At 48.6% G+C, this 27,880-nt stretch overlaps 1 protein-coding gene across 3 annotated transcripts; it reads left to right on the forward strand.

Annotated features, from left to right (window-relative positions):
• The first annotated feature begins 4,239 nt into the window (after positions 1 to 4,239).
• LOC139365187 (axin-2-like) lies at positions 4,240 to 27,880 on the forward strand. Of its 3 annotated transcripts, none has more exons than XM_071102642.1 (10): positions 4,240 to 4,470; positions 5,892 to 6,826; positions 11,598 to 11,729; positions 16,755 to 16,857; positions 19,235 to 19,375; positions 19,557 to 20,287; positions 20,561 to 20,785; positions 21,016 to 21,144; positions 21,774 to 21,959; positions 26,484 to 27,880. In XM_071102642.1, the coding sequence occupies exons 2-10, from the start codon at positions 6,003 to 6,005 to the stop codon at positions 26,608 to 26,610; spliced, it is 2,598 nt and encodes an 865-aa protein (XP_070958743.1). In that variant the 5' UTR covers positions 4,240 to 4,470; positions 5,892 to 6,002; the 3' UTR covers positions 26,611 to 27,880. The 3 variants fall into 3 exon arrangements, with proteins under 3 accessions (XP_070958743.1, XP_070958741.1, XP_070958744.1); XM_071102640.1 differs by having other exon boundaries at positions 4,339 to 4,470; positions 21,013 to 21,144; positions 26,484 to 26,777; XM_071102643.1 differs by lacking the exons at positions 21,774 to 21,959; positions 26,484 to 27,880 and adding an exon at positions 21,393 to 21,558 and having other exon boundaries at positions 4,339 to 4,470; positions 21,013 to 21,144.

Genomic DNA, 27,880 nt, shown 5'->3' on the forward strand with positions numbered 1-27,880 from the left:
CCTGACCACGGTAGTGGAGAAACAGGAAGTAGAAAGTGGATCTATCTGAGAGGTAGCCACTAGATGATCATGTTAGAAAGGACAAAATGGTGACTTTGTTCATATTCCAATGCACGTTTAGGGTTAGAGATAGAGATATTCTTAGAGTGAGGGTTAAGGTTTGTGGTTTAAATCCTTAGGGTTAAGGTTAGTGGTTAAAATCAGATTGGTGGTCACAGCGTTCCATACTTCTGCCCTTTTCTCACAGGCCAGATATGGATGTCTATCTGTGACCAACCACACATTTTATTGTAGTGAACACCTGAGAAAATACCTACGTTCTGTCCTTACCAGCATGGTCCTCTCTGAAACGGGTGTCCATCAGCCCTCAACCCCAGAAAGGCGGTCAGAAAGAGAAAGGCAGCAAGAGGAAATGAAAGTTATTTGAGAGGAGAGCTTCATGGCCAAATGGGATTTGACTGTGCATCCCACATTGTTTTTATACATTGGTAGACTTAAAAGCCATGTGCAAAATGGGATTAAAACTGGGGGGAAAAGACAAATAAATAACCTTCAATAATAACCTCTCTCTTTTTCTCGAGGCCTACTTCTCTTCTTTCGCTTTCTTTCATCTCCCCTTTCTCCCTATCTATTTCATTCTCTCTTTTCATTCTCTTCATCCTCCTCTCTCTCTTTCATTATCTCTTCCCTCTCTCTCTCCCTCCTCTACCCAGCCTCAACATTTATCACACAGTCGCTCCTCATCAGAATGCACCGGTTGCTGTTGAACTCCTGTACTCCCACACTGCAGCTGCCGCTGTGCCGCCACAATCCTTCAGAGGCTATTTGGGGTTGAAATTAAAGTTATTTTCCTCAAATTGAACCTTTTAACAAGACACCCTCTTCCCTCCTCCTCCTCCCTTCCAAACAGCCCCATAACAAGCTGGTGAATTGTTGCCCTTCTTTAGCTCACTCTAAGGGTATTAGGCACCATGTCCAACTTCAAAGCCTCTCTTAACTCCACACTTTAATTGTCTGCTCTCCCGGCTCTCTCACAGCATGCCATCTGATTCTGCTAACAACTGCACTTCTCCTTCTCCTCCTTTCGTTCCATCTCTTTTTCCCCTCTTCCCCTCCTCTCCTCTGTCCCCATGTTGTCCAATTCTTCCATATCTTCTTCTCTTCCTCTGTCCCTCTGTTGCTGTTGTTCAATTCTTCCATATCTTCTTCCCTTCGTCAGTCCCTCTGTTGTCCAATCCTTCCATATCTTCTTCTCTTCCTCTGTCCCCCTGTTGTCCAATCCTTCCATATCTTCTTCTCTTCCTCTGTCCCTCTGTTGCTGTTGTCCAATCCTTCCATCTCTTTTCCTCTCCTCTCACCCCCTGTCATCCTCTCTTTCGTTCCCCATCTCCTCTCCTCTCATCGGCCCCTGGCTCCTTTAAAGGCATTGTCCCCTTGTTGTCACCTCTTTAAAGGAGGGAGACACCATTTCCTCTTTGGAGTTGTTTTGCCTCTGGTGTGTACACACCAAACAAATTAGAAACAGTAAACCCATGTCCTCTCAATTCAATTCTCTGCCTCTCTCTCACTCTACCCCACCCCCCACCTTCTCTCCAAACGGACATTCACACTTACTTGTACTCACGGGCCCTCGTTGATAATTGCCATAAGCCTCCCTCTTGGTTTCATTTTCCATTGTCCTCCACCAAATTCTTGGGTCTGGCTTGAGATAAAGGGATGATGACTTCAAAGGGAGCTGCTAAGAGTTTAACCCCGAGCTGAAAAGGAGCAGCAGACAATAGGATAATTGAGAGCAGTTACTGATCACAGGGCTACAGCTGAGAGGAGAAGGCAACTAGCACACACACACAGTGACACACTTTCACACTGATTTCCACACTCAGACACTCTCACACACTCATACTCACAGATGTTAACTCTCGCACACACTCACACATACATTCTCACACACATGCTCACGCACACACTCTCACACACAATCTCACATACACACACATTCTCACACACACTCTCTCTCTCTCTCTGTTTAGTGTGGAGTTTACAACAGCAGCTGAGATGGCCGGTAGCTAGCATGGGGAGGACAGGTCAGAGCTGTTCAGGATACAATATACCCCCAGCCATAAAAGCACCAAAACATCAGGGGTAGCTAACCCTGCCCTGCTCCTCTCCCCTGTTATGTATTGTTTTATAGGGCCAGGGCAGAATAGGGGTCACTAGGGCCAGGGCAGAATAGGGGTCACTAGGGCCAGGGCAGCTCTGTTCCAGGTCAGAATAGAGGTCAGGCTCAGTAGGGCCTGAAGGTGGAGACTGAGGTGTCCTCGAAGGGGGCCTTGCCATATCAAAGGCCCTGAGTGGGACACGGGGGCCCATCTGGCCCCTGGCAGCAGCAGGAGGTAGGAGGTATAGGGCTATTTCCATGGGGATGGGGTTTTATCTCTGTGCGTTTACTGTCAGAGGTTAGGTTACCCCCCCGTTACACCACGAACGGTAAACAAAGGGTTATGGTGTTGGGTTAATGTTCTATGAGTGAGAAGGGATAGATAGAACATCTGCACAGCCAATGGCTTTGAGAAGGAGCTGCATGGATATCCCAATAAACACTGACCTAGACAGCCATCTTGTTCAAAGACTAGTTTACAGCGTACTTTGTTGCTCTACTAATCACTGTATGGAGTCCCAGAGGGGACAAACAAGGCAGTCTTCTAAAGTAACATCCAGATGTCCATGAAACCACTGTCTGCCACAGACAAAACAAGCCCCACAGCTGCTTGCGTCAGTCAATGAGCGCATTATGGGTAGAATGGCTGGGTTGTCTACTACGGGCCTTCTCTCCATCCCATCACATACTCCTCCTCCTCCTTCCATCATACTCCTCCTCCCCCCTTTTCATGGTGTATAAAGCCGGGCATTGATATCATTGATATAAAAGGTGGCCTCGTGTGCCAGGGTTGTAGAGCAAATGGGACATTGATAGAAAGGAGATGATTGATAAAAAGGAGAAGAGGCTGAATGCTAAATCAAACACAGTGGTTGTACTCTTCAGTCCACTCTATCCATATGATATAGCCTAGCTATTAATCCTACATTGAGGGAAAGATTTCTCTGGTGTGAAATCAACATAATAGTTTTAAACAGATGTATTTTCAAGCTGTTAACTATGGAGTAAATCAGACTCATTTATCTTTTCAGTTATGATTGGGTAAGGCAGTTGTTCTAAGCTCATGAGACATTAAGAAATGATATTTAAGCAATAAGGCCCGAGGAGATATACCACGGCTAAGGGCTGTTCTTACGCACAACGCAACACAGAGTGCCTGGATATTGGCCATAGATCAGAAACCCCCGAGGTGCCTTATTGCTATTATGAACTGGTTACCAACAATACATTAACACAGTAAAAATAAATGTTTTGTCTTTCCTGTGGTATATGGTCTGATATACCACGGCTGTCAGCCAATCAGCACTCAGGCTTGAACAACCCAGTTTATAATCTTCAATGACCAATGGGTTATATTATATTGTTAATTGAAATGAACATAGAATTGCAGTAACTATTGCAAATTGCATCTTTAATAACCCATGTGTATATCATTCCTTTACCCAACCTGGCCACTTGAAGGAGATGTGGAAAATGTGCTGCTGAGATGTATGTCATACGTGCATTTCAACTGCACATGGCATATATGGATTGTCATTTTATTTGATAATTTGGCATTCTAGGATTACCCTGGGGAAATTGTATACCAGATTAGATAGCCAACACAACGGTGTCTTTTGCGCATCCCAAAGATAGAAATGGGTTAATCAGGAAACTATTCGAGTCTTTAAAAGAAAAGAGGCCTGTGTCTTTAAAGTTTATGTAGCAACAGAGGGATTGCAGGGATAATGCTATTGGGGCGGCAGATCTGTTACTTCTGACGTTCCAAAGCCTCAGGGAGTTGGCTCAAGAGTTCTTGTCTTTGATAAGGTCCTAGAAACTTTGTTGTAACTTTGTGATCTGTAAAATCGCCAGTAAAAATTATTAGAAAGTTTTTAGTTTTTTTCACCGCGGCCATCAATTCACCAGCCTCTGAAAACATGAAAAGATAAAGGATGAATATGTGTTGGTGAATTTGAATGCGCTGTGTTCTTTTTGAAAGGGAAAGGGGGAGTATTGTTTTCTATGTTGCTTCCGGGACTAGGCTGTCGGTTCCTTACTTTGAAGTGCGCTGTTTTACGCGGAGCCCAGAACGTATTGGAATAGCCTACAGGAGAGACCTACGGTATGGCATGGCAGACTGAAACATTTGCAAAGAAAAGGGGGAAACTAAGCAGGATTTTTTCCCCCCTGGAAAACTACATTTTTCTTTCTGCAGCTAACACGAAAAAAATCGGACTGTGAAGGGGTCTGTCGTGGAATCGACTATTGTGGATTATTTTCTGTGGATAAAAAAACGGATACTTTTGGAAGACCGAACTCGTGGATCGATGGTAAGTTACAAGAGTGTGTTCCTCGCGCTGGCCCCATTGGAGTTCCTTTGATGTTCTGTTGACTTTCTTTGAAGTAATGTGGCTGTATGCAATTAACTTAGTTTGCTGGATACAGAGCTCAAACAACTATCATTTGGTGTGTTGTGCGATTACGTTTCGTTGTGATAAGTATTTGGGCACTTTATCTAAACTTTGATACGCTTTTTAGAGGACTATTCATCACGATATAAGTATTTGGAATTCCTCCCCCCGTGAGATCTGAATACTTTTCTGTGTGGTTGGATGAAGCAATGTAGCCTATTTTACCCACTAAAGATAGAAGAGCGTTATGGAATTAGGTAGTTGCACATGTATATTATTTCTGGTGCAGAATATAAACGGCGATGTAGGCTAATGAGGATCTCGTTTCGGCCGATTTATGGATTGAGGTGATTTATTCGCTTTCGCCGCAAAGCAAGTGTTACAACTTCGAAAGGTGATATTGTTACAGCTTCTGATCGGAGAATACAGTGTAGCGTTTAGCAGCCATCGGTTGTCGGCTCTGCTTCCATGTCTGTAGCCTGTTTCTCGTGGACCGTAGCTTGCTTCTCGGAGGCCTTTAAAAATGTGTTTATCAATTTGTGGTTCATGATGTTGGTAGAACAGGAATCAGAGAACCCGCCTATCATTTTTTACCTTGGTTAGCCTACTTCAAAAGGCAAGTTCAGTTCAAAATCAACGCTCTCCATCCCGTTTTCAAAACATGTCCTGTAGCCTAGTTTAGTAACGTTAGTCTGTTTCTTGGATATGTTTAGGGTTGTGTAATCTATTCCATTTGGACCGTTTGGCTGTTTTGTGACGCGAATGATGAGAAAATAGTGAGCGGAAAGTGGCGTCATGCCTCGTTGTGGGTTGGTGTCTGTTGGTCGGTGGTGTACTGGACATGTGCTGCGGCGTGTTCAGGATCAGATTGGGCTTGATGGCCAGCTAATTGTTGAGGTGTTCACGAGAACACCGGCTCACAGATAGCGATCTTCGGTATGCTATTGTGTACAAATGTCTCTCTCTTGCACTTGTGTTGTATTCCATCTAGTCTGCTTGATATTTCCGCACAGAACATGTTTCTGTGGTCTTGGATTTATCATTTTCCTATGTAGTTAATGAAGTGGAGCGAGATGATGGGAACATCATCTGTTCTATGAGTTTATGCTAAACCGTGTGATGTTAATGATCACTTTCAACACCAACATTGGCTAAGGAAGGTATGTCAGTGAGCACCCAAATAAAATCTGAGTATTTATGTAAATCTGCCGCACCTCCTCTCTCTCTCTCTCTCTCTCTCTCTCAAAGTCTGTAAAGGTTCTGAAAATACTTCTACTGCATGTATGCCTTTGAAGTTTGTGGTGGATCTGAGTTTGATTAGATCAATACTTCTGTTTCAGAGAGAAGACTGGCAGAGAAGCTCCCCGGCTGACTATAGAGAGTGAGGAGATTGTTGTAGCGCTCTGAGGCGAACAACGCACAGGATTTCTGTTGCTGCTGCCTTCGGAGCCATGAGCAGAGCGCTTATATCGGACCATATCGCCAATAGCTTCCGAGAAGATGCTCCCCGTCCCCCGGTCCCGGGGGAGGAGGGCGAGGTGCTGCCGTGCTACCCCGGCAAACTCGCCATGATGAGACCCCAGGGTACCGCGGTCAAAGCGCTTTTGCTCGCGCCTCCCGGTTACATTGCGAAGAGGAACGAGGATGGACTTGGGGAACCCGAGGGGAGCGCGTCACCGGATTCGCCGCTAGCCCGGTGGACCAAGTCGTTGCATTCTCTTCTTGGGGACCAAGACGGTGCTCATCTTTTTAGGACATTCCTGGAGCGCGAGAAATGCGTCGACACTTTAGACTTTTGGTTCGCCTGTAATGGTTTCAGGCAGATGGACCTCAAGGATACCAAAACGCTGCGAGTCGCCAAAGCTATTTACAAGCGCTATATTGACACCAGCAGCATAGTTGCCAAGCAGCTCAAGCCTGCGACCAAAACCTTCATTCGGGATAATATTAAGAAGCAACAGATTGATTTGGCTATGTTCGACCAGGCACAGACTGAGATCCAGACCAGCATGGAGGAGAGCCCCTACCAGATGTTCTTGACCTCGGACATTTACATCGAGTATGTGAGGAGCGGGGGCGAGAACCCTGCTCATGTGAACCCTAACGGGCTAGGTAGCCTGAAGCTGGTGTGTGGGTACCTGCCCACCCTGAATGAGGAAGAGGAGTGGAGTTGTAATGATTTCAAAGCCAAAGCGCTGGCTTCTGTGGTTGGACTTTCTGCCCAGGCGCTGAGGGCAACAGTGTCTATGAGGACAGTGATGGAGAAGGGGTACAGGTAAGACGCGGGTCCCTTCCTATTTCACGTACTATAGCCAACTATTAGGGAAATGTTGGGGAATGCAGTGACTAGCCTAGCGTCAATGGCTCTTTGTAAGTCATGGATAATAACTAGGATATAACATATACTGTCTCAAAATAGACAGTTTCCAGATGCGTTTTCATCTCACCTTGCTTTTTAGCTTTGTTTGAGAGATACTTTACACACACACTCCCCCTCTTGCTCTCTCTCTCTCCCTAGCTCTCTCTCTCTCTCCCTAGCTCTCTCTCTCTCTCCCTAGCTCTCTCTCTCTCTCCCTAGCTCTCTCTCTCTCTCTCTCTCTCTCTCTCTCTCCCATCTAGCTCTCTCTCTCTCTCTCTCCCATCTAGCTCTCTCTCTCTCTCTCTCTCTCTCTCTCCCATCTATCTCTCTCTCTCTCTCTCCCCCGTCTAGCTCTCTCTCTCTCTCTCTCCCATCTAGCTCTCTCTCTCTCTCTCCCCATCTAGCTCTCTCTCTCTCTCTCTCCCATCTAGCTCTCTCTCTCTCTCTCCCATCTAGCTCTCTCTCTCTCTCTCCCATCTATCTCTCTCTCTCTCCCATCTAGCTCTCTCTCTCTCTCTCTCTCTCTCCCATCTAGCTCTCTCTCTCTCACCCTCTCTGCCCCATCAAGCGCTCTCTCTCTCGCTCTCTCTCTCTCTCTCTCTCTCCCATCTAGCTCTCTCTCTCTCTCTCTCTCTCTCCCATCTAGCTCTCTCTCTCTCTCTCTCTCCCATCTAGCTCTCTCTCTCTCTCTCTCTCCCATCTAGCTCTCTCTCTCTCTCTCCCATCTATCTCTCTCTCTCTCCCATCTAGCTCTCTCTCTCTCTCTCTCTCTCTCTCTCCCCATCTAGCTCTCTCTCTCTCACCCTCTCTGCCCCATCAAGCGCTCTCTCTCTCTCTCTCTCTCTCTCTCTCTCTCTCTCCATCTAGCTCTCTCTCTCTCTCCCATCTAGCTCTCTCTCTCTCTCCCATCTAGCTCTCTCTCTCTCTCTCCCATCTAGCTCTCTCTCTCTCTCTCCCATCTAGCTCTCTCTCTCTCTCTCCCATCTAGCTCTCTCTCTCTCTCTCCCATCTAGCTCTCTCTCTCTCTCCCATCTAGCTCTCTCTCTCTCTCTCTCCCATCTAGCTCTCTCTCTCTCTCTCCCATCTAGCTCTCTCTCTCTCTCTCCCATCTAGCTCTCTCTCTCTCCCATCTAGCTCTCTCGCTCTCTCTCCCATCTAGCTCTCTCGCTCTCTCTCTCTCCCATCTAGCTCTCTCTCTCTCTCTCTCCCATCTAGCTCTCTCTCTCTCTCTCTCTCTCCCATCTAGCCCCCTACTCTCTCTCTCTCCCATCTAGCCCCCTACTCTCTCTCTCTCCCATCTAGCTCTCTCTCTCTGTCTCTCTGTCTCTCTCTGTCTCTGTGTGTGTGTGTAGTATATAAATGGTGTTCTCTAGACAGAGTGCAGCCCTCTGCTGGCTTGCCTCAGTTTCCGGAGCTTTGAAATAGTTCAGCAGATAGAGGGATCGCCTTCCAGGGGAAGTTAACAGAGCACGCCTGGCCTTGGCCCCAGCCTGTCAGCCAATAATACATGATGCCACTACTCTGCTATGCTGTGCCTCAGCCACACACGGCTTTGGCCATTTCTAAGGATAGGGATACATCTCCTTGTATCTCAAACATGACAAATAGTAGGCTAGTCATTTTGAAATGTTCAGAGCCACTTCAGAGCAGTGGTTCGGTTTCACTTATCTGGACTTCATGGTCATATGTGTATGTAATATCTATTCTATACATGTCAGATGTTCAGTGATCGGTGACAAGGGAGTGGTGTTTTGCAGAATGTAGACCACGTAGCTACAGGTGAATATTTATTCATATCATCATACCTCAGTTGTATCCTCCCCTTACTGCTCCTATATAAACAGATTGTATTTGCCTTATCTTAATGGGAGTGAAATATGACAACTTGCTAATGTGCTAATCCAACAAGCCATTCACTTGCTGGTCTGTATATGGATGAGGGACCCAAATCAGCTGATGAGGCCCAACCCAAGGCCAGCTGGTTGTCATGAATCAATGGCCATTGACTTGTCAGGCGAACCACTTAAGTTTAACATTTCTAAAGAGGGAGTCTATCAGGCTTTAGAGCCCTGGTGCCAGACTGGTGTTTGGCCTGCAGGGAGGGGAATTGGGCAACTTCTTAGTGGTTTTGGCTGGATTTTGGCTCTGCTTGGGCTAGAAAGTGTCAATAGAATCAACACACTATAGGGGTGGGACCAGGAAGAACTTGTGTTGACAACCCAGTCTGCCCCATAGGAGGATTGAGAAGGACATGGGTTCGTGTCCCAGTGAGGCTTCAGTTCAGACCGATCTCCATTATTCCATCACCTGGTTAGGTGTTGTTTTGAATCAGACTGGTGTCCCTGACTCCCCATCTAGCTGCTTTCCTCTCCCTGGTATGTGGAACTCATTTCTTCTCCCTGAATCAGATTATTCTCAAAAACCACCGAGCAGCGACAGCAGACTCATTCTCTCGTTCAATGTTTTTTAAAACCCCCAATCTCTCCCTCGCTCTCTTTTCACCCTCTCTCTCACTTGTTTACTGTGATTCTCCTCTGATTTCCCCTTCTCCTTTTTTCTCTCCTCTTTCTTCCCCACTTTTATCTCTTCCCTTAGAAAACACTGGGATGTGGGGACTAGATGTACTTTAGAGGGATATCGAGCGGAAAGGAAGGACAGAAAGGGGTTGTGGGGACTGGGAGGAGGTGGGTGGGGGGGTCTCTTCCTGAAAGAAAGCAAAATAATGAATGGGGGGGTGAGAGAGGGAGAGAGAGATGTGAGGCCAGCTGTGCTAAATACCTGCGTGTTTGCAAGCCCCTCTGAAGGTCAGGTTGGAGCTGGGGCCTATGGCTTTAGTCATGCTGGGCGCCTCTCTCTCTTCCTCTCCAGCTCTCTGGCTCTCGCCTGCCAGTGGGCTGCTCATAAAGAAGAGGCCCTGCTTCCCCCTTTTCTCTGCTCTCCTTTCTTTCCTTTCCCTACACACTCTCACACTTCCTCTTTTTTCTTCTCCCTCTCTTACCTGGCTGTGAGCTCAGGTTCTCTCTCTCCCTCTTTCTCCTCTTCTCTCATTCCCCCCTTTCTTAGTTTCCTCTGCTTGGGTAGGAATGCATCACAGCAGGAGGTGATGGGCTGTGAAGCAAGAGTTTTATTTTTATTGTTTATTTCACTTTTGTTTATCTATTTCACTTGCTTTGGCAATGTAAACATAGATTTCCCATGCCAATACGGTGAGAGACAGCTAGAGGGATTGGTCAGTTTTAGGGCCAGTTTGACTCTGATCGGTAACCTAGTGGTTAGAGAGTTGGGCCAGTAACCGAAACTTGCTGGATTGAATCCCAGAGCTGACAAGGTAAAAATCTGTCATTCTGCCCCTGAGCAAGGCAGTTAACCCACTGTTCCCCGGGCACCGAAGACGTGGATATTGGGTTAAATGGGGAAGACAAATTCCAGTTGAAGTCATTCAGTTGACTAGGTATCCCCCCCCCCAGGGAGAGAGAACCCTGTCACATTCCTCAGGCCCTGGAGTGTGGTTGAACTCCAAGTCATTACTGTCTGAGACACACACCACACTAGTGTTGTCGCGACACCACAATCACCATACTAGTGTTGTCACGATACCACTATCACCATACTAGTGTTGTCACGATACCACTATCACCATACTAGTGTTGTCACGATACCACTATCACCATACTAGTGTTGTCACGATACCACTATCACCATACTATTGTTGTCGCGATACCACTATCACCATACTAGTGCTGTCACGATACCACTATCACCATACTAGTGCTGTCACGATACCACTATCACCATACTAGTGCTGTCACGATACCACTATCACCATACTAGTGTTGTCACGATACCACTATCACCATACTAGTGTTGTCACGATACCACTGTCACCATACTAGGAATCAAAGAAAACAAAACATGAAGTGGACATAATTTCTTGAGGAAAACGGTCCTAATGTTGGAAAAAAACTGCCTTATGTTGTCACCGAGAGTCACATTAGTTTTGTTTGGGCAAGCTATAGTATATATCTTACAAAAGTAGGTTTTGAAGGACCTTTAGATTTTAAGTCTGCTTCGTCTTCTTTTTTTGCCAAGGAAAATCTGGTATAGTAGTATCACAACACTAATGTCGTGACAACACATTCTCACACACATTCTCTCTCTTTCACTCACACACACACACACACACACACACACACAGACACACACAGACACACACAGACACACACAGACACACACAGACACAGACACAGACACAGACACAGACACACACACACAGACACAGACACACACACACACGCGCACGCACACACACACACAGACACACACACACAGACACACACACACACAGACACACACACACAGACACACACACACAGACACACACACACAGACACACACAGACACACGCACATGCACACGCACACAGACACACACACAGACACACACACAGACACACACACACACACACGCAGACACAGACGCACACACACGCACACACACAAAGGGAGTAGTTTCAAGTTGGCAGCATAGGTCCACAAATATCTACAACCCAGTTTCTCTTATTTCACAAGAAGAGAAATAAGCGCCCTATGGCCTTAGCTGTGGTCTAAACAGATGAAAGGTACTAGTGTATATCTGATATATTGCTACCTGACACACGTATTTAAACTGCATTGTCCTTTGTGTGTAGGTCCCACAGGCGAGGGGACCCGGTCAACCCGTACCATGTGGGCTCATTTGCCCCAGCCACCAGCACCAACGACAGCGAGGTGTCCAGCGACGCCACGACAGACGACTCCATGTCCATGACAGACAGCAGTGTGTAAGTAGAGGGTCATGTTTTAAATGGTGTGTTTTCTGAGGGAAAGGACTGGAGCCTCTCTGGTCTGGAGTATACTGATGGTTACTATCGTGAGAAGAGTGTCATGTTTGGGAACGTTCTGGGAAAGAGTTTTGATTCAGAGCCTCTTAGCTGAACCTGAACAGTTCTCCGGTTCTAGGCCTCGGTACAGCTCACCTGGAATCTCGCACTGTCAGGAATAGGGAACCCTCTTGAGACCACCAATCTACACACACACACAGCCCTGCTAGTGGATGGGAGAGTAGGAGCCCCCCCACACACACACAGCCCTGCTAGTGGATGGGAGAGTAGGAGCCCCCCCCACACACACACAGCCCTGCTAGTGGATGGGAGAGTAGGAGCCCCCCCCACACACACACAGCCCTGCTAGTGGATGGGAGAGTAGGAGCCCCCCCCACACACACACACAGCCCTGCTAGTGGATGGGAGAGTAGGAGCCCCCCACACACACACACAGCCCTGCTAGTAGATGGGAGAGTAGGAGCCCCCCCACACACACACAGCCCTGCTAGTGGATGGGAGAGTAGGAGCCCCCCCCCACACACACACAGCCCTGCTAGTGGATGGGAGAGTAGGAGCCCCCCCCACACACACACAGCCCTGCTAGTGGATGGGAGAGTAGGAGCCCCCCACACACACACACACAGCCCTGCTAGTGGATGGGAGAGTAGGAGCCCCCCCCACGTGAAATAAGCCTGACTGTTCCTCCTGACACCTCAGAGGCCTACTGGCCAGAGTAGAACCAGACCAGGGACAGGATGGCCTGTAGACCTCATCCCCAGGCCCTAGCCTTGGCTCTAACCATTAGGCTACACCCCCGTTTAGCCCCCCCTTGGGCCCTAGACCCCAGCCTTACAATGCATGCTCCAGCCCCATTCCCTAGTACAGTATGTTTGTAGTCTGATTTAGAGGAGAAGTGTTGCCATGGTGGGAGAGATGAAGTCTTCGAGTCATGGCTGTAGTTTCTCATGACACATGGCCGTAATCAGAGACATGAGAGAAAGCAATACATTTCATGAGCTCATTTTTCTCTGCTTCATATAAAGTCAATGAACTAAGTAGACCAGACCCAGCTGCTAATGCATTGGTGCCTATGGTAGAGCCACCCCTTAAGTAGACTGGAACTGGGGAACATTTTCCCCGATGGTAAACAGCCTTTATAGGATATCTCCATTCATCACCTGTCTTTGACAGTAATGTAGTCTTAAAGTCAGCTCTTCAGGATGATCTTGGGCCTTTGGATCACATGACACTTATCACTGGAATTGATAACTCGCAAACTGTCGTTCCTATGAATCACGACCTAGCTAAAGAATCCTGTCTGAAATCGAAATAACTTTATTTTACAGCCAAGGGAGTGGTTTAGAAGGTTTACTAGAGTATAGCAGTTATAAAGAGTTTATGATACGAGTCTGTAACTTTCTGACTGCCTGACCAGTGACCATCTAGACAGGCATAATCAAAGCACCGGTATAGAGCCCTAGATAGTACAGGCCTAGTATCCTGCACCGTACTGACTCTTTGATAGTACAGGCCTAGTATCCTGCGCCGTACTGACTCTTTGATAGTACAGGCCTAGTATCCTGTGCCGTACTCTGACTCTTTGATAGTACAGGCCTAGTATCCTGCGCCGTACTCTGACTCTTTGATAGTACAGGCCTAGTATCCTGCGCCGTACTCTGACTCTTTGATAGTACAGGCCTAGTATCCTGCGCCGTACTTTGACTCTTTGATAGTACAGGCCTAGTATCCTGTGCCGTACTTTGACTCTTTGATAGTACAGGCCTAGAATCCTGCGCCGTACTCTGACTCTTTGATAGTACAGGCCTAGTATCCTGCGCCGTACTCTGACTCTTTGATAGTACAGGCCTAGTATCCTGCGCCGTACTGACTCTTTGATAGTACAGGCCTAGTATCCTGCGCCGTACTCTGACTCTTTGATAGTACAGGCCTAGTATCCTGCGCCGTACTCTGACTCTTTGATAGTACAGGCCTAGTATCCTGCGCCGTACTCTGACTCTTTGATAGTACAGGCCTAGTATCCTGCGCCGTACTCTGACTCTTTGATAGTACAGGCCTAGTATCCTGCGCCGTACTTTGACTCTTTGATAGTACAGGCCTAGTATCCTGCGCCGTACTCTGACTCTTTGATAGTACAGGCCTAGTATCCTGCGCCGTACTGACTCTTTGATAGTACAGGCCTAGTAACAGCGACAGACGAAAGCCTCCAAAGCCACACACACGCTTCCTGGTTGTTGTTTTTTTACTCAGCTCATTTAAGATTAGAATATCTCTGTCTTTATGACTGTTGAAAAGGCTGGGCGGCACACCAAACATGTCTCATTTCTAGATAAAGAAAATAAAAGGGGGGGGTTATATCTTATTTATGGATTTGCTTGGACGCTGGGGAATGCAGCTGCGCAGACTTCAAACATTACCTTATCTCACAAACCAGCTTTTTGATGTGGGGAGATCAGAGGCAGGCTTGCCAAATGAAGACTGGAGCGGTTCGACGAGGGGAGGGGGGCAATGCGCATGACTGGGATTTCAAAGCTTTCAAAGCAACAGTGAGACAAGTGGCGGTCGGGTGCACTACTGGCTAGGCTGGGTCACTGAGACACTGATGTTTTATAGGGCAGGGCTCGCCTGGCCCGGGAGAGAAACACTGGGTTTTGCTCTTGGTTGTTTGGTGTGAACGAAGTACCTTAAGGCAATACTAGATCAGACAGAGTTGTATTTTGACTATGTCAGCCATAGGCTGTGGATTGTCCCGGCGTGATGGGCCCTATACTATGATTGGATTGTCCTGGCGTGATGGGCCCTATACTATGATTGGATTGTCCAGGCGTGATGGGCCCTATACTATGATTGGATTGTCCAGGCGTGATGGGCCCTATACTATGATTGGATTGTCCAGGCGTGATGGGCCCTATACTATGATTGGATTGTCCAGGCGTGATGGGCCCTATACTATGATTGGATTGTCCAGGCGTGATGGGCCCTATACTATGATTGGATTGTCCAGGCGTGATGGGCCCTATACTATGATTGGATTGTCCAGGCGTGATGGGCCCTATACTATGATTGGATTGTCCAGGCGTGATGGGCCCTATACTATGATTGGATTGTCCAGGCGTGATGGGCCCTATACTATGATTGGATTGTCCAGGCGTGATGGGCCCTATACTATGATTGGATTGTCCAGGCGTGATGGGCCCTATACTATGATTGGATTGTCCAGGCGTGATGGGCCCTATACTATGATTGGATTGTCCTGGCGTGATGGGCCCTATACTATGATTGGATTGTCCTGGTGTGATGGGCCCTATACTATGATTGGATTGTCCCGGCGTGATGGGCCCTATACTATGATTGGATTGTCCTGGCGTGATGGGCCCTATACTATGATTGGATTGTCCTGGTGTGATGGGCCCTATACTATGATTGGATTGTCCCGGCGTGATGGGCCCTATACTATGATTGGATTGTCCTGGTGTGATGGGCCCTATACTATGATTGGATTGTCCAGGTGTGATGGGCCCTATACTATGATTGGATTGTCCAGGTGTGATGGGCCCTATACTATGATTGGATTGTCCTGGTGTGATGGGCCCTATACTATGATTGGATTGTCCTGGCGTGATGGGCCCTATACTATGATTGGATTGTCCTGGCGTGATGGGCCCTATACTATGATTGGATTGTCCCGGTGTGATGGGCCCTATACTATGATTGGATTGTCCTGGCGTGATGGGCCCTATACTATGATTGGATTGTCCAGGCGTGATGGGCCCTATACTATGATTGGATTGTCCAGGCGTGATGGGCCCTATACTATGATTGGATTGTCCAGGCGTGATGGGCCCTATACTATGATTGGATTGTCCAGGTGTGATGGGCCCTATACTATGATTGGATTGTCCTGGTGTGATGGGCCCTATACTATGATTGGATTGTCCTGGCGTGATGGGCCCTATACTATGATTGGATTGTCCTGGCGTGATGGGCCCTATACTATGATTGGATTGTCCCGGTGTGATGGGCCCTATACTATGATTGGATTGTCCTGGCGTGATGGGCCCTATACTATGATTGGATTGTCCTGGCGTGATGGGCCCTATACTATGATTGGATTGTCCTGGCGTGATGGGCCCTATACTATGATTGGATTGTCCCGGTGTGATGGGCCCTATACTATGATTGGATTGTCCTGGCGTGATGGGCCCTATACTATGATTGGATTGTCCAGGTGTGATGGGCCCTATACTATGATTGGATTGTCCCGGTGTGATGGGCCCTATACTATGATTGGATTGCCCTGGCGTGATGGGCCCTATACTATGATTGGATTGCCCCGGCGTGATGGGCCCTATACTATGATTGCAGAATGTATATGGCGGGTGATCTGAGAGATGTTTTATTAGCCTACATGTTATGATCATTCTCTCTGTAGGACTGACACTTTGATCAGTGGGTTTGTGTGTTAACCTTCCAAACAGTATAGTTTGCTTCTAGACTAGTCTTTTCAGTGGGATTCCAGGGCAAGTCAATGGCAGGATGCTAATGCTAACTTTGTGTATACTGCTGGTGATGAATGCTAACAGCTAAAGCCTGGCACAGCTCTCAGGGCTGAGTGATCCTTTCTGGGCTCAGTTAAAAGGAAGTGCAGGGATGTGTGGTGAAGTGCCCACTGCTCAGGGAGCCATGGCTGGAGATGAGTGTCAGTTTTAGGGCAGATGAAATCCCCTATTCTGTCAGACACACTGACCTGAGACCTAGCAGAAACCCTATCCAATGTTCACCTCTTGTTCACTACACCTCAGATTCAGAATTGACCTGAAATATATTGTATTTTTTTATCTGGGTTAAATGGGGGGTGATTGAAATAGCTATTAGGTGACCAATGAGCTGCTTCCTGGTTGGGTGTGTGTATTGCTGTGTCTGATTGGCTGTTTGACCTGTGTATCCTGTGCGTTTCCCTGACAGAGAAGGCATCCCTCCCTACAAGCTGGGCTCCAAGAAGCACATGCAGAGAGAGATGCAGCGCAACATGAGGATGAACAGCCAGGTCTCTCTACCTGCCTTCCCTGTAAGTGTACACACACACACACACACACACACACACACACATAAATGTCCTATTGCCCCACTTATTAGTGCTTTTCAGTAGTGCAACATCCATTTCCATGGCCTGTATTCAGGTCTGCTGTTCTATGTATAGTACCACCATCTCTATTCTACTCTTCCATTCAACAACAACAACAAAGATCTGAGAGCAAAGCAGATGTCAAAGTCCCCCCCCCGACACACCATCCCCCGCTACCTTTGTAACCCACACCCCCGTTGGGTTCCTTGAAGTCTGCAGGAGACTGTTTCTAAGCTGTTTATCCGGTGCATTCTAAAGACCAGTGTCTTCTCTTCACACACTGATGATGAAAATATACATAGAATGGCGAGATGGGGGAGAGCTCCCCCTCTCTCTCAGCTTTATCTGGAGGCTCTAGAATCAACTGCCGGCTCCTCCACACACACACACACACACACACCTCTTTGATCAGAGGATGAATGGAGCAAACGCAGAGGAAAGTGACAACTTCCAACAGCGCTTTTCCCCTCCACAACCCCGCCCCTCTTCAGGCCGCCACCCTAAAACGAGGGATCTGAGGGAAGAGTTGGAGTGTGTCAGGGGGGAGTTGGTAACTGACGGGCTTTGGAAAGGCCAAAAGAAAGGAAAGAAGAGAGTTGGAGAGGGGAGACATGGGAAAATTAGTTTTGGGAAGGCCAAACTAGCAACATCGGTAGCTAGTTGAATCAAACTTTTTGATCCCTCTTTCTTCTCCTCACAAATATATGCTTTCTTAAGAGTCCAAGATTCTCTCTCCATCTTTGTGCTCTTTCACACTCCCTTCCTCGCCCCCCTTTCTCGTGTTAGTTTCTCCTCTGATTGGGGGATAGCTGCCATTGTCAGGACACGTGGGCCGGGCAGACCGCCTGTCTGTCTGTCTGTCTTCTCTCCCTTCATCTCCACTACAAAGAGATGGAAGGAACAAAAAGAGAGGAAGAGGAATCAAGAAAGCCCCAGTGCAACAATGACAATGATAAAATAACACACACACACACACATAAGGGGTATAATGACTCTACTGTACCTCAGAGGTGCCCAGCGTGCAACAGTGAAATAAATTACCCCTGCTCCTCTCTGATCTCCCTCCATCTCTCCCTCCCTCCCTCCCCTGCTGCCTGCACACATCTCCCCATCTTCTCCTTTTAATCCTCCCTTTCCTTCTCCTCCTTCCCCCCTGTCGATATGTGACTTTTATTCCTAGATGTAAAGCCACTGCCCTCCCTTCTCCCTCCCTCCCCTAGTGAATGTTTGATATTTGACGAGGGCCCTTTGAAGTGTACAGACTTCAGAGGGAAGCGCTGATGGCTTGGTTGCACTACAGAGGGAACACGCAGAGAGCCCAGGCTCCAAGGAGTGTAACCAACTGCCACCACAGACCCAGGGCCCAGGGGTGGCACTGACAGGGGTGGAGGGGGCACTGGGGCAAGGATGAGATGGCTAGCAGGGATGGGGGGGGGGGGGATAGGATGAGATGGCTAGCAGGGATGGGGGGGGGGGGGAGATAGGAGGAGAGGGCTCAGGTGGAAGACAATGTGGACACCGACCCCTCCTTTAACTGTTACATATCTTAACTCTCTCTCCATCCCTCTCTCTCTCTCCATCCCTCTCTCTCTCTCTCTCTCTCTCTCCATCCCTCTCTCTCTCTCTCTCTCTCTCCATCCCTCTCTCTCTCTCCATCCCTCTCTCTCTCTCTCTCTCTCTCCATCCCTCTCTCTCTCTCTCCATCCCTCTCTCTCTCTCCCTCTCTCTCTCTCTCCATCCCTCTCTCTCTCTCTCTCTCTCTCTCTCCATCCCCCTCTCTCTCTCTCCATCCCCCTCTCTCTCTCTCTCTCTCCATCCCTCTCTCTCTCTCCCATCCCTCTCTCTCTCTCTCTCTCTCTCTCTCTCTCCATCTCTCTCCCCCTCTCTCTCTCTCCCTCTCTCTCTCTCTCCATCCCTCTCTCTCTCTCTCTCTCTCTCTCTCTTCATCCCCCTCTCTCTCTCTCCATCCCCCTCTCTCTCTCTCCATCCCCCTCTCTCTCTCTCTCTCTCTCCATCCCTCTCTCTCTCTCTCCATCCCTCTCTCTCTCTCCATCCCTCTCTCTCTCTCTCTCCATCTCTCTCTCTCTCTCTCTCTCTCTCTCTCTCCTCTCTCTCTCTCCTTCCCTCTCTCTCTCTCTCTCTCCATCCCTCTCTCTCTCTCTCTCTCTCTCTCTCCATCCCCCTCTCTCTCTCTCCATCCCCCTCTCTCTCTCTCTCTCTCTCCATCCCTCTCTCTCTATCTCTCTCTATCTCTCTCCATCTCTCTCTCTCTCTCTCCTTCCCTCTCTCTCTCTCCTTCCTTCTCTCTCTCCCTCCATAGCGGACACAGAGATGTCCTAAGGAGATGACTCCGGTAGAGCCGGCAGCGTTTGCGTCTCAGCTCATTTCTCGTCTGGAGCGTCTGAAAAGAGAACAGGAGACCATGAGTTCCCTGGAGGAGAGGCTGCAGCAGATGCAAGAGGTGTGGATGAACTAGTAGTTGGATTTATAGATGTGGGAATCCTTATCTCAGAGGTCTATGGCAATGGTCTAATGGTTTCCTTGATTGTGTCATTCAATACTGTTCTTCTTTCCTGTCCATGTGTGTATGTTTGTCATTGAGATCTGTCCTGACTTAACCGTTCTGTTCTGGCTGTGTGTAGGAGGAGGAGAGGGACGAGGCTGAGGTGCCCGGCAGTAGTGCCCCCCTGCTCTCCCCCCACCCCCTGTCCCTCCAGCCCACCGGCCCCAACGACGAGGACCCCCAGGCCATTCTGGATGACCACCTGTCCCGTGTCCTAAAGACCCCTGGCTGCCAGTCCCCGTCCACCGTGGCCCGCCATTCACCCCGCTCCCGCTCTCCAGAGCACAGGACTCTTTCCCGGGGAGGCCCTGGTCTCAAGCCCCTGGTCTCACCCGGGGCCTCCAGCCCCAGTGGCACCTCCAGCTTAGGGGGCTTCTCAGTAGGTTTCACCCCAGGAAGGGCCCTCTCCCTGGGCAGGCCCAGCAGCAGCACCAAGCACATCCACCACCACTACATCCACCACCACGCCGGTTCCAAGAGCAAGGAGCAGATGGAGAGAGAGGCAGCCCAGAGGGTGTTGTGTCTGTGTCCGGTGCGGTCTGGAGGGGCGGAAGGTGGTCCCCCTTACCCACGCAGTCGCAGCCTGGGCAGGGAGATGGTGTCCTGTGGCAGCAGTCCCGCAGAGTCCAATATGGGGCGCTCCAGTTCCCTTTCCCGGGGGGGTTGTCGGTCGGGGGCTGAGGAGGGGGCAGCAGAGGGGGGTGAGGTCGTGCCCCTCCAGCTACCCAGCGACAGCACAGACCGCTCCCAGAACGTGTGGCAGTGGATCCTGGAGAGTGACCGGCAGGGCAAGCACCACAAGCCCCACAGGTAGGGGGGTCTAGCCTCTCCACTTCCTGTTGTAGTCCTCTCCCAATGCCTCAGAGATACATTTCCCTTCACTTGTTTTCCTTTCATTGCAACTTATTTATTGTCGTCCTCTCAGTACATTTAAACACAATTTTCATCATTTTGTTTCACAATTGCATCCCATAGTCATTTTACATGCATGCAAAGTACATTTCCCAACATTCCCCACAATTGACCCCTCCCACTTCCTTCCATTCTCCATGCTGATTGGCTGTTTTTATCTTCGCCCAACAGTACCCAGAGCACTAAGAAGGCGTATGGCGGCGGAGCGGCGTCCAACCAGACACACACGTGGGGCGGCGGAGGTGCCAGCGCCCATCTCCGTGCCCACCAGCCCGCCCATCCCTTCATCCAGGACCCGGCCATGCCCCCCCTGCCCCCGCCCAACACCCTGTCCCAGCTGGAGGAGGCCTGTCGCAGACTAGAGGAGGCCTCCGTCTCCAAACCCCCCAAACAGAGGTAGGAGCCGCACGCCGACCCAGACAGAGGTTGATACTAAAACGTTGGCTGTAGTTCTCCCTGTAGACAGTGGAGTACATATTGACACTCCCATGCATTGATCAGTTGTTTTACTATACCATTGTGATTCCTGCTGTTGAAACATGTCTGCGGTTAGATAGTGTGATGCCGGAGACTGGACTACCAAATTGTATTGTAATAACGTTGGTCTATTCTGTTCTCCCCAGCAGACACTCTACATCCAGCCTCCAGAGAGAGAAGTGCCACCCTATGCCTGTCCAGAGTGGGCCCTGTCCAGTGCCGTCCCCCCTCAGCCCCGGTCCCGGCTCCGGTCCTGCTGCTTCTCTCCAAACAGAAGAGTACGCCTCTCATCTCTCTGCTCATCTTCCTCCTCCTCATCTCTCTCTCCTCCTCCTCCTCTCCTCTGTTCACTAACATGATATTACATATGTGGAGGAGGAAGATATGCATACACACACACACACACACACACACACACGTGAAGTTCCATTTGCAAGAGGCCAATCTTGTCAGTTTTCTTCTTTCTTTCTTTCCCTGATCTTTCTTTGGTGTGTGTGTGTGTGTGTGTGTGTGTTGTGTGTTGTAGTCCTTTCCCCCTGACTGCAGAGCCGTCTTTCATGGTGCTGAATTGTCTGACCTTCAGAGAGCAGTTGTAGAACAGAACAGGCCCTAGTTAACCTCCCTCCTTCTGAAGTAACACTACAGAGCCTTGGACATGGCTGAAGGGGAGCAGAGAACACACACACACACACACACACCCCTCTCTCCTCTTTCTAGACAGATGTTATCTACTCTCTAGTCAACCATCAGTCTTTTCTAGATCATATACCAGCCTTTACTCCTGCCCTGGTCCCCTCCCTCTCTTTCTGTGTAGCCATAGCTACGACCCACCAAGCGAGCTTGTTAATAATAGTGTTCTATAGGGGAAAGTGAAGGTCTGTGTTCACACCTCTCCTCTCCCCCTCAGACTGAGAGACACCAACAGGGTGCTGCAGGTGACGACAGGCTGCCATGTTGCTCCAGCCATGGGGAGTGAGACAGAGGTAACCTACTTCTTCTGTGGTGAGGAGATCCCCTACCGTAGGCGGATGAAGACACACAGCCTCACACTGGGACACTTTAAAGAACAGCTCCGCAAGAAGGGACACTACAGGTATGGAGAAGGGAGACTACGGCGCACATTCAATGCACGGACACACACACATTCATGCATACACAGTCTGACATTCTCACACGCTAGGTCACACGCTAGGTCACTGTTATGATCATCTTTGTAAGAACACACACACACACACACACTAGAAAAACAGCCACCCACAAAGTGTCTTCATAGCTCCATTAGTTTCCCAGATCTCTTCCCCAGCTGGTATTTAACCTTTATTTAACTAGGCAAGTCAGTTAAGAACACATTCTTATTTACAATGACGGCCTAGGAACAGTGGGTTAACTGTCTGTTCAGGGGCAGAACGACAGATTTTTACCTTGTCAGCTCTGGGATTCAATCCAGCAAGCTTTCAGTTTCTGGCCCAATGCTCAAACCACTAGGCTACCCGCCTCTAACCACTAGGCTACCCGCCTCTAACCACTAGGCTACCCGCCTCTAACCACTAGGCTACCCGCCTCTAACCACTAGGCTACCCGCCTCTAACCACTAGGTTACCTGTCTCTAACCACTAGGCTACCCGCCTCTAACCACTAGGCTACCCGCCTCTAACCACTAGGCTACCAGCCTCTAACCACTAGGCTACCAGCCTCTAACCACTAGGCTACCCGCCTCTAACCACTAGGCTACCTGTCTCTAACCACTAGGCTACCCGCCTCTAACCACTAGGCTACCCGCCTCTAACCACTAGGCTACCCGCCTCTAACCACTAGGCTACCCGCATCTAACCACTAGGCTACCCGCCTCTAACCACTAGGCTACCTGCCTCTAACCACTAGGCTACCCGCCTCTAACCACTAGGCTACCCGCCTCTAACCACTAGGCTACCAGCCTCTAACCACTAGGATACCAGCCTCTAACCACTAGGCTACCCGCCTCTAACCACTAGGATACCAGCCTCTAACCACTAGGCTACCCGCCTCTAACCACTAGGCTACCAGCCTCTAACCACTAGGCTACCCGCCTCTAACCACTAGGCTACCGGCCTCTAACCACTAGGCTAACGGCCTCTAACCACTAGGCTACCCGCCTCTAACCACTAGGCTACCCGCATCTAACCACTAGGCTACCCGCCTCTAACCACTAGGCTACCCGCCTCTAACCACTAGGCTACCCGCCTCTAACCACTAGGCTACCAGCCTCTAACCACTAGGATACCAGCCTCTAACCACTAGGCTACCCGCCTCTAACCACTAGGATACCAGCCTCTAACCACTAGGCTACCCGCCTCTAACCACTAGGCTACCAGCCTCTAACCACTAGGCTACCCGCCTCTAACCACTAGGCTACCGGCCTCTAACCACTAGGCTAACGGCCTCTAACCACTAGGCTACCGGCCTCTAACCACTAGGCTACCTGCCGCCCCAGGTAGGGTCTTTAGAAACTCTCTCGACTCTATTCTGTTGGGCTGAATGCTCACATGAGTTGGAGTATTGACTTCATATGCCTGTGTTTGTGGTTAAAACGAAGGAAGAGGAGAGAATGAGAGACGGATGGGGGGGTTGCAGGAAAGAGGGAGGGAGAGAATTTGAAGTGAGGAGTGTTTTGGGTCCCATCTGGTATTGATTTCCATGGCGAGGCACACTTAATACGCACGCCTTTGAACCCGGCCCCTTTCATTTCAACCAACAAAGACTCACACAAACGGCCAGCCGTGCAAATTCCTCACTGATGCTATCAGGCAGCCTGCTTTAAGGATGTGCACGTTGAAGTGCACGCACGTTAAAGTAACACACAGAATAACACACCGTAGTTTGGGTTTACACGGCGGCATCATTTTCTGGGAAATGTATTAGTCATATTTCAGGCTTGGTTTGTTTGTATGGCGCGTGGTTAAAGGAAGGACGTACTTGTTTGGGATACTACAGGTCCTGTTCACTATTAGAGGTGTGTCCAACGCACTTCAGATGACAACTCTGTTCCATTGTGATCTGGAGTACAAGAATGGTATCAAGAGTCAAGCATTGGTTCATAACTAGTACAGATGGTTTGTAGGGATATGATGGGAATGCATCACACATTCAGTTTCTCTTTTAGGCCATGGAGCAAGGGAACACTCTAGCTAGGTCTGTAGCTCTGGTCCAGAGTTTTCCCTGGTCCGGTCATGTGAACCTAGGTCTAAGGTGTGAGAAGCAGGGCTGCATAGTGGACATCCTCTCTCTCTTGTCTATGTAGTTGATTGTCTTGTCTTTCTCTCTAACCATCCACGTTGTTAGAGGGGAGGATAGGGGGATTCAAAGCGTATGGTTTTAATAGCAGTAGCAGGGGAGGGGGGGGGGGTGTTGGGTCATTTGAACATGGCTTACGTTCAACAAAGAACAGTACGGCCCGGCCCTGCCAGACAATATTGCTGCCAGATGTTGCACACTGAAAATTCTGCCACATAAAACATGTTCCAATGGAAATAGTTATTTCTCTCTCTCTCTCATTCCCTCTTTGAGCAAATAAGATCCGTGCTCCTTTGAAGTTTTTTGGAGAAGGATAGAGCCCCTTCTCAGAAATAAGGCTCCAATTATCTAGCGTGTCTTAGTTCCTCTTTCATGTCCTCTTATTTCCCCAGTTCATACTTGTCTCGCCAGAGAACAATGATTATTTCCCCAGTCAGAGTATTGTTGTTCTGATTTAATAGAAGCTGTGTGAGACCCTGTTGCACCCCGTTTAGTGAACTCTTCCTGTGTTTCAAATGAAGACTGTTTTTTATTAGTGAACACCCTTTGTGTGTGTTTGAGAATACTTTTTTTTGTTTAAAAAATGTTTTTCCTCATTTTTACGAGCATTGTTTGTATGACTTTGTCAGCTCTCTCGTAAAACACGAGCTTTAGGAATTCCAAGGCGCACGACGTGCACCACCCCACACATGGGCAAAATGAGGCATTTTTCCATTACAGAATGAATGGCTGAGGTATACAGCACTTACCCTTCCTCCCCTGCTGGTTCCTCTTCCTCTAAAAAGAAGGGAGGTAGTTTTGGGGGGTAAAGGGGGTCATTAACAGGGCCAGTGTAGTCATCATGGCTGACAGGAAGAGGTCCCCCCTCAGGTGGTTGGCTGCTTAGATTAGATGACCCCGCCCCCTCCCTGGCTGCCTACCGGGACCCTTCTACTGCGTCCTATATACCTCTCACAGAGGGAAGGGCAGTGACTAGGAGAAAATATGATGCGTGTGTCAAGGTCAGGGTTTATAACAGGCAGACTTGCAGGCACCCAAAATCTGAGCCTTCTTTATATGAAGGGTCCTTTCACTGAGGGCCTAATGATAACCAGTTAGTCAGCCGGAGTAGCTCAGTACCAGGGCAGGACTGATGAAATGAGAGGAAACGGGTGGATTTTGAATTAGTCCAGACCCTCTTATATCCAATAAGCCCCTGTAGAACCCGAGACTATCAAAGACCACCCCTATAATACAGAAGCCATTGGTTCAGTCTGAGGGTTAGTTGAGAGTGAAGTGTTGTTGGTGCATTGTAGATCACAGGAGTTTGTCTCTCCTCCCCTCAAGAGTCCAAAGGGCTGGGGGAGGCTAGCTCTTGACCTCTGACCTCAGTGGCCGTCTTCTCTGGCCCCTTGCACAATGGCTCCTTTATCTGGGGTAGGGGAGTAGGGCTTAATGAAGGAAAAGAGACACACGGTGCGCACACACAACCTGAGGTTAAACCAGATCATATTGAATCCACATGACATTATCTTCATTGTGTATCTTGCTGAATATATGTATGTGTTGGATAGCATGCTGTTCAATAGTACTGTTCCACGTATGTGTTGGATAGAGTACTGTTCAATAGTACTGTTCCACGTATGTGTTGGATAGAGTACTGTTCAATAGTACTGTTCCACGTATGTGTTGGATAGAGTACTGTTCAATAGTACTGTTCCACGTATGTGTTGGATAGCGTACTGTTCACTGTTCACGTATGTGTTGGATATAGTACTGTTCCACGTATGTGTTGGATAGAGTACTGTTCAATAGTACTGTTCCACGTATGTGTTGGATAGAGTACTGTTCAATAGTACTGTTCCACTGTTCAATAGTACTGTTCCACGTATGTGTTGGATAGAGTACTGTTCAATAGTACTGTTCCACGTATGTGTTGGATATAGTACTGTTCAATAGTACTGTTCCACGTATGTGTTGGATATAGTACTGTTCAATAGTACTGTTCCACGTATGTGTTGGATATAGTACTGTTCAATAGTACTGTTCAATAGTACTGTTCCACGTATGTGTTGGATATAGTACTATTCAATAGTCCTGTTCCACGTATGTGTTGGATAGAGTAATGTTCCACGTATGTGTTGGATATAGTACTGTTCAATAGTACTGTTCCACGTATGTGTTGGATAGAGTACTGTTCCACGTATGTGTTGGATAGAGTACTGTTCCACGTATGTGTTGGATAGAGTACTGTTCAATAGTACTGTTCCATGTAATCCAGGTCTTCTATGGTCTGGTTGTGTTGGCTGTACTGTACAGATGATTGATATGTTGTCACTAACCCCCTCTCTCCCCTCCTGGGTTACAGGTACTACTTCAAGAGGGCCAGTGATGAGTTTAAGTGTGGAGCCGTGTTCGAGGAGGTGTTGGATGACAGCTCTGTTCTGCCCAGGTACCAGGGGAAGATCCTGGGCAAGGTGGAGAGGATGGACTGATACCCCTCCAGAAGTACCAGAGGAATGTATTACAGAAACACTCCATGGACACCACCCCCCTGTTCCACCAGAGAGTCTTAAAGCTAAGGACTGATGACTGGAGATTCTGTTGAAGAAGCTTGGCCAATGAAGGATGGAGAGTGGAGTAGAGGAGTAGTGGAGTAGAGGAGTAGAGGAGTACAGGAGTAGTGGAGTAGAGGAGTAGTGGAGTAGAGGAGTAGAGGAGTAGCCATCAACAGGACTATTTAACAACATCTCGTCTTGGAGATGAAAGAGGAGAAAATGGTGGACTGTGGGTTGGGTTTGGATACGGGTGTTGGGTTCCAGAAACTATACGTGAATTGAATGACCACTATCTGAGGGAGTAGGCGGGGACCTCTGATACCTGAGAGACTGCTAGAGGTGAAAGGTTGAGAGGTGAAAGTTGGGACTGGTGCCCTATCTGAGCCTGCCTCTACCAACAACCCTAGATGTATATGCAGATGGACATATAATGATTTTTTTGATAAATGTAAAGAGTTTCTAAATAATTTATTGAAATGTCACTCCCCTCCCATAGTCCTGTGGATGGACAAGCTGCTTGGAGAATTGGGAGATGTCGTCTCCAATATTTCAAATGCAAAGTATTTAGTTTTCCACCCTCCACTTTCCTGCCTTGTCAACTAGTCCTGTGGCAGTGTTTTCTGTTCTGATCAGTGACTTCCTGCCCTAACTTCACAGTGTGGTATAGCGCAGGTACCACAGCCCTGTAGTCTCATCTCTCAGTGCCTTTGTTTTGTTGCCCAGGCTTTGCACAGGGAACGAGCCCACACTTAGGACAACACTACACCCGAACTGGCCCTAAACTGGCCCAGAGCACCACACTACACCCGAACTGGCCCTAAACTGGCCCAGAGCACCAAACTACCCCCGAACTGGCCCTAAACTGGCTCAGAGCACCAAACTACCCCAAATTGCAGAAACATGCTAACACAGATTTACACCTGTTACCTGTTAAAGACAAGCCCACCAAATGAATCTATACCAGCCAAGCCAACAGTTGTTTTGTGTATAGGAATGAGGCATTCCTTGATGTCCAGGCTTCTGAGCAGAACGACAGATCTAGGGGTGTATTCATTAGGCCGAACGGAAGGAAACTGACAAACGGGGAGGGACTACCTTTCCTGGATCAGTCCAATAAGAAACGCACATTTTCATTTTGTTTAGTAAAACCAGTTCTGATAGTGTCCTAATGAGTATGTCTGCCTTTGGGAGACTAGTCCCCCCCCCC

This window comes from Oncorhynchus clarkii, chromosome 13 (genome assembly GCF_045791955.1).
Source record: "Oncorhynchus clarkii lewisi isolate Uvic-CL-2024 chromosome 13, UVic_Ocla_1.0, whole genome shotgun sequence".
NCBI classification, from domain to species: Eukaryota; Metazoa; Chordata; class Actinopteri; order Salmoniformes; family Salmonidae; genus Oncorhynchus; species Oncorhynchus clarkii.

Coding starts and splice junctions, on each gene's coding strand:
- LOC139365187 (XM_071102640.1), top strand. CDS start 6,003: ATGAGCAGAGCGCTTATATCGGACCATATCGCCAATAGCTTCCGAGAA. Junction 11,730..16,754: donor TCCATGACAGACAGCAGTGT/GTAAGTAGAGGG, acceptor TTTCCCTGACAG/AGAAGGCATCCCTCCCTACA. Junction 19,376..19,556: donor GGCTGCAGCAGATGCAAGAG/GTGTGGATGAAC, acceptor GGCTGTGTGTAG/GAGGAGGAGAGGGACGAGGC.